At 41.4% G+C, this 10,000-nt stretch overlaps 1 protein-coding gene across 42 annotated transcripts in view; it reads right to left on the bottom strand.

Moving 5' to 3' along the window:
• The window catches only part of LOC143293050 (uncharacterized), a 192,214-nt gene that overhangs the window by 156,041 nt on the left and 26,173 nt on the right, over window positions 1-10,000 (bottom strand). For 41 of the 42 annotated variants that reach the window (XM_076603883.1, XM_076603881.1, XM_076603898.1 and 38 more), the window contains exons 2-8: window positions 9,216-9,317; window positions 7,538-7,636; window positions 6,541-6,639; window positions 4,910-5,008; window positions 3,661-3,849; window positions 2,249-2,278; window positions 292-390 (exon numbers count right to left, since the gene is read on the bottom strand). In XM_076603883.1, coding sequence (XP_076459998.1) covers window positions 292-390; window positions 2,249-2,278; window positions 3,661-3,849; window positions 4,910-5,008; window positions 6,541-6,639; window positions 7,538-7,636; window positions 9,216-9,317 — 717 coding nt within the window. The remainder of the gene's footprint in view (window positions 1-291; window positions 391-2,248; window positions 2,279-3,660; window positions 3,850-4,909; window positions 5,009-6,540; window positions 6,640-7,537; window positions 7,637-9,215; window positions 9,318-10,000) is intronic. The other variant, XM_076603887.1, reaches the window with a different exon arrangement.

Raw genomic sequence — 10,000 nt, 5'->3', positions numbered from 1 at the left:
CACACATGTGCGTACTTATGTGTGTGTCCATACATCGTATGTATTTGTCTGTACGTGTGTATACATGTGTATACCTGACTGTACATGTGTGTCAGAACGTTATTCGTGTATATCCGTATGTCATTCATGTATGTTTTTTCATCATATATATGTGTGTCTGTACATGTGTCTTTATGTCGTATATTTGTTCATACATGTATGTGTGTTTGTGTATGTCCTTGCCTGTGAGTGTATGTGTGCAGCATTAGTAGTAGTAGTAGCAGTAGAAGTAGAAGTAATAATAGTTCTCACTTTAGCCTTGTAGTTGACGTCTGCCCCACGCTGGATCAGCAGGTTGCTGACATTTGTGTTGCCATAGTGACTGGCGATGTGCAGGGGAGTGAACCCACTCTGTACGCCAAAAACCAATAACAAGCATAAACCTCAAGACTCATAATAATACCAGTATTTACATAGCACTGAATGTTGTGCTTTCACACTAGTCATTCACACGCATGCATAACTCTGACTGAGAGGAATGAAATACAAAACTTATAAATATATAAATTATAGAAAGCCTGAGAACCATACGCTAGAAAGAGAGAGGGCAAAAAAGAAAAGGGGTGTATTTGAAAAGAGGTAGTTTTCTTTACAGCCAGAGTTGAAAGAGCTGAGTGCAGGGACTCGATGACGTGAAAGAGAGCGAGCTAATTCCAAGCGTAAGGTCCAGGGACAGAGAAAGAGAGGCGGCAGACTGTGGAGTTAAAATCTTATACATGTGTTTAAATGCTCAAAAAGACCAAAGCAATGACACACATCAATTTGAAGACACTGTCGCATATCTGACAGATGTTGAGGGGTGGACAAACAAGAAACATGGATAGAAAGGGAAGGGCCGTGGGCCCAACAAGACAGAGAAACAGAGAAAAACTGTTTGTCTTAATCACCAGGTAGAGGTGGATTGTGGCAAGAGATGAGATGATGAAGAAAATGAGGGGAAAGAGCTGAGGGGGAAACAGAGAAAGACAGAGAGATAGAAGGAGAGACAGAGAGAAAGAATGTGTGTGCGGCTGTGTGTGTGTGAGTGTGTGTGTGTGTGTGTGTGTGTGTGTGTGTGTGTGTGCACGTGTTGTGGGGAGAAAGTGGGGAGCAGAGGGGTGGGGGTTGGCAATCAGGAGAGAAATGACAGTGAGACAAACAACAGAAAGAAAAGGAAATTAGAAAGTGCATATGACAAAAAGATCTTACACGACACTAAGTTTAAGTGGAACAACATGAAACTGAAAATAAAAAGAAAACACTTCACTGAGAAAGAGAGAGAGAAAAAAAAAAAAACGGGCTGTAACAGACAGGGAAGAACTGACAGAGATTTTACTGAAACAAGGACTACATATTTCAAAAATAATGATCACTTCTCATTTTACCAGCAACAATCCATCACCATAACAATATATCCCACAATACTGACAAGGAAAGAAAGAAAAAGGAAAATGAATGTACATATGAAAACCACGTGAAGCAAACTTAATGACATCCAAAGCCTAAGACAATTTATATAAAAAAAAACATAAAAAAAAGCACAGACTATTGTAAAATAAAAAAGGAGTGAGAATGAGGGTGCATGTGTGAGTGCACACACACACACACACACATGCAAAAATGCATGAAAGCGATATTTTGTGTGTGTGTGTGTGTGTATGTGAATGCGCACGTGCGTGTGTGTGCATGTGTGTGAGCGTGTGCACCTGCATGTGTGTGAGCATGTGCGCATGCATGTGTGTGCGTGCCTGCATGCATGAATGTGCTTGCATTTGTGTGAGTGTTCATGAGTGTGTGCATGTATGCCTGTGTTTGTGTGTGTCTATGTCTGTGTGCACTTGAATGTGCATGAATATGCGTGTGTACATGCGTATCATGTGAAAATTTATATATACATGCATGCATGTGTATTGATGTGCCTGTGTATCCGAGTGCATGTAAGGATCTTTCATGCAAACACTTCTGTGTCCACATGAGTATATATCATATGTGCACACAAGTGTGCTAAAGTAGCCAGCTATCATAAATGTGGCAAGTCAGATAAGACCATGCATCTAAACTGTAAATCAAGAAGTAACAAATAAAAACCAAATAACTAGGTGACCAAAACACACAAATAAATAATTTCATTGGAAAGAAAACATAATAAATGCTGCACTGAAACTGACACAACTTGCGCAGACAACACTATGACGCAAAAGTTGTAAAAACATCTAACACCGGGACAAACCTTGGTGGTATCGTTAACAAGACCTCCACTCTATCAGAAGCATGAAAAATGACAACAGAGGTCAAGACAATGAGGTTAACACTGTTGTCTAACCAACCTGACATTTTGTGTGGCATCAAACACTCACAGCATTAACAGCAATTGTGGGGAAAGGGAGAAACAGTACAAGCAGGATGGGAAACATTTAAAATATCATCGTCATCATCATCTCTGTCAAGACATTATCTCTTCATCAAGTAAGAACAAAACAAACAATTACACACACACACACACACACACACACACATATATATGTATATACACATACATACATACATTCATCCACAGATCAAGAAATTTTCTAAAATGTCTCAACTATTTCAGTTTTCAACTATCAAGTCAAAATTTTGTTTGTCAGTGATACAAATCTATTAAAATGAGATTGGACCAGACTGTCAGTTTCTCATTACAACAAAATGTCATTAAATGAAAAGTTGCTCACAAACAACACTCAATATCATTTTTTTCAAGTCAACAAATGTCATACTCATGAGGATGGAATGATTTTCAAAGTTAATACATTTCCTACTGATCAGACCAATTGTTTCGGGATTGAAGAAATGGACTCTGCTACAAAGGTGGTGTTTTTTTTGTTTGTTTGTTAAATTGGGGATGGCAGCATCTGAACTTGGCTGAGTATGGAATGGTTTTCACAGCTTTCAAAGTAACAGATTTATATTTCTGACCAGATCAATTCAGTCAAATATCATCATCTTAGATGAACAGACTATAAATAAATAAACGAATGTGACCAGATCAAATATTTCTAGACTAAGAAGCAGCACCTGTCACAGCAATACAGAAAATCTCCCTCTGTGTATCCTTCACTTTCACAACCCTGAGATCTGCTTCAAGATGTCTAATGATGTTCCCAGGCCAACAAACATTTAAAACAAAGAGATATGGTCAGCAAGCCTTAAGATCTGCTGCTGCTTATTATTGGAATTCAATCCCTAAAAACATTAGCAAAACGTCTTCTCTCGCGTTTTTTTTCCTTTTTTTAAGGCACTAAATACATATTTCTTCAAATTCAAAGTCATGCACCGTTTTTTGTTGTTGTTTTTTTAACCTTTCTAAATCAGTTGCATTATGAGCATGTTTGCGAGTGCGTGCATGCGCTAGTGTGTGAGTATGTTGTCTGCAGTGCCAGCATTTTATTAATAGCCTCTTGTTGTTTCTACCTCTGTGTGTGTTTCTGTGGTGGTGGAGCAATGAACACACAACCTAAGAGTGAAAGTTTTGTTCAGCACCCAGTGTAAATCAAGTTGACCCCATCAGGGCAGAGAACACACAAACTAAAAAAGGAAGTTTTTCAGCACACCATGTAAATCAAGCTGACCTCTTGACAGGTCACAGAGCACAACGACCCTCACCTTGGTCTGATTGTCCACGTTGTTCTGCTCGTTCTGCAGGAGCAGCGCAGCGGACTTGACGTCGTCCTTCTTGGCAGCGATGTGCAGCGCGGGCAGCCTGACCTTGCCCTTGGTGTCGTGTTCCAGCAGCACGCTCACCACCCGGTCATGACCCTGCTGCAGCGCCACCGCCAGGGGAGTGAAGCCATCCTGCAGCAAAAGGGCGAAAAGTGAAGGTGCGCCTGCCGGTAAAACCCACTTAGAGAAGCTATCCTTGACAGGTTTTTATTCTCACTGTTTAGGCCTTTTTTCTTTCTATCCTAAACCTTTTTCACAACTTGACAAAACACCCTTAAGCTGCAGAGTAATGAACTTGATAACTGTGGTAGTCAAATGGATGAAGATGAAGCGGTTTATGGTTAAAAAAAAATAATAATAACAATAATAATAATAATAATAATAATAAAAATGGATACTTATACCGCACACTATCAAGAAAAACTGCTCCAGGTGCCTAACAAAACAGGTTTCTGAGTCAGTTTCAGGGAGGTGTCAAAGCATGCAATACTGACAGACAACACTGCAGAAAGGACATGAAAATCATTTGCAGAGACCCAGGCTTTGAAATAAACTGACAGACCGAAAGGAATCTGGTTCTGTGTGGCACGCCAGTGACTCTTCACAGAGTTATGAGCAAAATAATGTGATGAACAAAAGAAGTGTGGCACGCCAGTGACTCTTCACAGAGTTATGAGCAAAATAATGTGATGAACAAAAGAAAAGAAAAAACATTCATAATATACAGTAAATAAAAACTTTTTTTCTTCCTTTTGTTAGTCAAAGTAAAACCGTAAAGTAGAAACATTTCAGCGTTACTAATGCCCCATTTGTAAACAAGCAAATGATTGTTTATTCCACTTCCCTCATTAAAACAAAGAATTATTGTTCTCATTTGTTCTCTGTCTCTCTCCCTCCCTCCCTCTCTCTTTCTCTCCCTCACCCCAGGGCTGGGTTGGAAAAAAAAACGTATAGTTGCTTATTTCAATACTCTGGTTAAATAAAGTTTTGTTTCATTCCGTTTCTCCCCCCTCCCCCCTCTCTTTCTCTCTCATACTTAAACCCCCATAGTCAGACTCTCTCTCCTTCTCCTTTGTTCTGATTAGTACCTACTATGTCACTAGAGCTTTACAGCTAATGACAAACATTTCAGTGTTCAGTGTTCTCACGGCTGACCTCTACAGCCAGACTCTATCTCTTTCTCGCAGCTAACCTCTGTAGCCAAACTCTGGTTGCCCCCGTTGGAGAGAAGGAAGCCCACGACCCCAGAGTGACCTTCCTGCGCCGCCATGTACAGGGGAGTGAAGCCAGCCTGCAATCAAAATATCAATAAAATTAATTAATTATTATAACAAGGACAAAACAACAATAATAACAACAATAGTACTCTAAAAACTCAGAGAGCTTTACAACAATCTCAGTCAGAAACACACACTCTCTCTCTCTCTCTCTCACACACTCATACACACGCACACATGCACACACACACACACACGCACACACACACAAAACATGCATGGATCAACAGAACAGAGATATGTAATAATAATAATAATAATAATAATGGTATTTGTATAGCGCTAAATCTTGTGCATAAACAAATCAAAGCGCTTTCGCACCAGTCATTCTCACGCAAGCATAACTCTAAAACTGAAAAAAAACTAAAAAGACAAGGAAGAGGCAGGGAAGGGAGGCTACTTTGGGAAGAGGTGGGTTTTAAGGCCAGACTTGAAAGAGCTGAGTGTGGAGATTTGACGAAGCGAAAGAGGAAGTTCATTCCAATTGCAAGGTCCAGAGACAGAGAAAGAACGGTGGCCAACAGTCGAGAGTTTGAATCTGGGTATATGTAAGTGGAGTGGATCCGAAGCTGATCGTAGTGAGCGAGATGGTGTGTAGAGGTGAAGGCAGGCACAGAGATAGGAAGGGGCTGATTTGTGAATACATTTGTAGCATAGAGTGCTGATCTTGTACTTTATTCGGTGTGAGACAGGGAGCCAGTGGAGATGTTGCAAAAGAGGAGTGGTGTGCTCAGATCTTTTCTTTCTGAGGACGAGTCGGGCAGCAGAATTTTGTATGCGCTGAAGGGACTGAATGGATGAAGCAGGCAAACCAGACAATAGAGAGTTACAGTAGTCAAGGCGAGAGAGAATGAGAGAAACGACAAGTCTAGATGTTGCGTCAGTGGACAGATATTTCCGGATGGAACTGATGCGCCGCAGTTGACAGTAGCAGGATTGACATGTCTGATTGATAAATGTTTGCATGGACAGTGTGTTGTCAAGGACAACGCCGAGGTTCCTGACTGAAGTGGACAGAGGGATGGATGTACTGCCAAGTTTGATTGTATTAGTTGTAATGGAAGAGAGTTTTTGTTTAGTTCCTATGATCATTGCTTCAGTTTTGTCCGCGTTCAATTGTAACTTATTTAGAGTCATCCAATTTTGAATATCCAGGAAGCAGTTAGATGTTTCTTGCAAGAGCGACAACAGTTTTTCAGGTGTATCACTCTTCTGGAGTTGAGTGTCATCAGCGTAAGAATGATGACTGACATTATGGCGGTTGATAATTTCAGCGAGAGGAGCAGTGTACAGTGTGAAGAGCACTGGGCCTAAAACAGATCCCTGTGGGACTCCATGTTCAATTTTAACGGGTTCAGACTGGAAATTATCAACAATGACAGACTGTAATGGCGCGTCCAACCAAATGGCACAGGACCATATCAGGACTGTCCAACCAAATAAACTCCAACCACATTAAACAAACATGACAGACTTTGTGGCTGCTGCCCTGTGTTCTGACAATCCTAACCCTCAGGTGATGCCCACTCAGCAGCAAGGTACTGACCTGTGCCTGCAGGTTGACGTGAGCCCCGTTGTCAACCAGCACCTTGACGATGTGCTCATGGCCTGCCAGTGACGCAATGTGCAGGGCCGTGTTCCCTTTCTGTACACACCACACAGCACAGCACAGTCATCAGGCACTTCACGTACACTGTTACAAACAGCACATTCAAGTCAAGAGAACATTACAAACATTTATATGCAACTGAAGAGGACATCAAACACACACACACACACACACACACACATATTTGTACAACCTCAAAGTGGAGGAAAACAAGTGCAGGTAACAACTCTCTCATTATTTAAAAATAACGTTGCAAAGATTAAAAAGGGAAATTTATGCAAGAATAACTACAGAAATCCTTCAAAGACTGTGAATGGGGGCCATTTCAATTTTCTGTGAGGGAGAGCAAACTGTGTGCCTGGTATGACTGCAGTTTTGTTCCCTGTGGACTCCTCAGGTATCCCAGCATTGGCAGTGACCTGTCAACCTCAATGGGAAGTGATCAAGGGACACCACTCATAGTTTACCGTTGTTCTTAATCATAGCAGGGAGAGACAATCCAATGACTTCCCAAGGCAGCCCATGAAGGATGAAGTAAGGAATAGGAGAAAAACAACATAATAAAATTAATCCCAAAAAAAACCCGAAGAAATAATGGTAACAAACAGATTACCTTTAAAAAAATCTATGTTTCCACCTCATGCTTGGGGATCCCAAAATGATGCAAGAGATTTCATAAAGGTATGCTAAACATGAGTGGGCAGCTCAACTCCATTGTTATAACCCAAGCATTTTCAAAGAAACAAGCACTGACACAGGGAAAGTGCTGTCCACATATCAGATGACAGTCCCAAATTTTAAAGCACAAAGGAGGAGGAATTTTGTTTAATGTCCCGTCACACATATCGGTGACTGAAGAATTAAAGCACAAACTTTTCATGTTGGTTGTACAAGTTCTATATTCAAAACACAGGGAGCACACACACGTACAGACCTTAGTGGCAGCCTCCACATTGGCACCTCGCTTCAGCAGTTCATTCACAATGTTCAGGTGACCTTCCTTAGAGGCCAGGTGCAGAGCATTCAGTCCATTCTGCACACAACACCCATATTTTACACACACACCACACCACTGTAAAGAATGGCAATTTTACATGGTGTAGCAATACACATAAATCAAAAATGCAACAGCCCTTTTAAAGAACTGTTTGCCCTACATATTTGCAACATAAAATATATGCTGTTTCACTTATGAAGAACTGATATTACATAAAAGCATAATATTGTTCACTTATAGAAAACTATGGCTTTTACACAGCCAAGCATTTTTTCAAGTATTTTTTTATGCACATACAAATTCACACTCTCTTGGGCTCTCTCAAGGAAAAACATCTACATTCATCCACATAAACAACATACCAGCACATGCAGCCACTCATACAGATTCACACCACAAACTCATGCACAAACGCATAAGCTGCCCAACTCGTCCTCAGAAAGAAAAGATCTAAGCACATCACTCCTCTTTTGCAACATCTCCACTGGCACCCTGTCTCACACTGAATAAAGTACAAGATCAGCACTCTATGTTATAGATGCATTCACAAAACTGCCCCTTCCTATCTCTGCGGCTGTCTTCACCTCTACACTCCATCTTGCTCACTATGATCAGCTTCGGATCCACTCTGTTTACGCATACCCAGATTCAAACACTCGACTGTTGGCCGCCGTTCTTTCTGTCTCTGGACCTTGCATTTGGAATGAACTTCCTCTTTCGCTTCGTCAAGTCTCCACACTCAGCTCTTTCAAGTCTGGCCTTAAAACCCACCTCTTCCCAAAATAACCTCCCTTGCCTGCCCTTCCTTGTCTTTAGTTTCTACAGTGAGTTATGCATGCATGTGAGTGACTGGTGCGAAAGCGCTTTGATTTGTCTCTGCACAAGATTCAGCACTAAATAAATACCATTATTATTATTATTATTATTATTATAAGCACACACACACATGCATGTGTGCACACACACATGAACAAATGATGCAAACATTGATAAAAAGAAAAAAGAATCCACTGAACAATCCTGAGTAAGACGATGATATCTCAACTTAAAATATGCAATGTACAGATGTAAATATACTGAGAAACACACACATGTACAGAATACCATCTTTCATTTCCCCCACCCCCCTCTCTCTTCATTTACATGTCAACAGGAGGAGTTTGTATTATACTCCATGTTTGGTGATACATATACTTACCATGTTAAACTGATGTAAACCAGGCCTATCGGTTTGCTCTGCTTGGCCAAATTTCACGCGGCTAACAGTGAAAAGACCCCTCTTTGCCCGGTCCACTCTTAGCCACTAAATTTTAGTCTATTTTGTTTGTTTTTCTGCATCAGTAAGTCAGAGGGTTTTGCCAAGGCTGTAAAATCCCTTGGGTCGAATGGGTTAAAGCTGTGCCAGTAACAAGGTGTGGCAAAAGACTTCTTTTGCATTCATGGGCTGCAACTTTTGCATTCATGGGCTGCAACTTTTTCATTCATGGGCTGCAACTCCCATGTTCACTCACATGTACACGAGTGGGCTTTTTACATGTATGAACATTTTTACCCCACCCTGAAGGCAGCCATACTCCATTTTTGGGGGGTGGCAAAAGTCCAAAGTGAGGCTTACAGGGTTGCTGGTGTTGATGTCGGTGCTCCCCTTCAGGTACTCCAACACCTCCTGTAGGTTCCCATCCCTGGCCGCACGTAGGAACCCAGCATTCCCATCAGTCTGCAATCACACGACAACCTTCATCAACACTTCATGTCATAAAGTTTATGTATGATAAACCATGCTGCAGCTAGTGAGCTACATATCTGTGTTCCCATCAGTCTGAAAATCACACAACACCATTCATCATCACTTCATGTCATACACCATTCTGCAGCCATGTATGTGTGTGACTTACCCTTTATGTTCCTTCTAGACCTTTACACAAGGTGACATGAGAATATTGCAGTTCACCCCACCACTGCTTTTTGATCTTAACATGAGAGTTAACATGAGAAAGAGAGACAGAGAGAGAGAGAGATGATGTGGGGCAGGGAAAAAGCTTCCCGATATTCAATAACTGTCTTTTTATTTCTCTCTCTCTCTTTCTTCCTCTCTCTCTCTCTATTCTCTTCTATAGTTTCGTTCCCATTCTAGACAGCAAATGACAAAATGCCTCATCAATCCCCATTCCCCCCCCCCCCCCCCACCCCCAATTTTCTATCACAAACACAGGACAGAATATCACACAGACCTCAATACTCAAATACTTTGTCTCTTGCTTCTTCATAGGCACATGCACACAAGTTACAGTAAAATAGGTATGGAGAGAGCGGGAGGACGGGAGAAGTGGGGAAAGGGAGAGAGAGGGGGGAGGGTTGCAGAGATGGAGAAAGAGAGGAAGGGAGAGACATGCTGGAGGG

The sequence above is a fragment of the Babylonia areolata genome, chromosome 18 (assembly GCF_041734735.1).
Source record: "Babylonia areolata isolate BAREFJ2019XMU chromosome 18, ASM4173473v1, whole genome shotgun sequence".
Taxonomy (NCBI): Eukaryota; Metazoa; Mollusca; class Gastropoda; order Neogastropoda; family Buccinidae; genus Babylonia; species Babylonia areolata.
The sequence above is the reverse complement of the archived record's forward strand: the minus strand, read 5'-3'. Positions and strand labels throughout refer to the sequence as shown.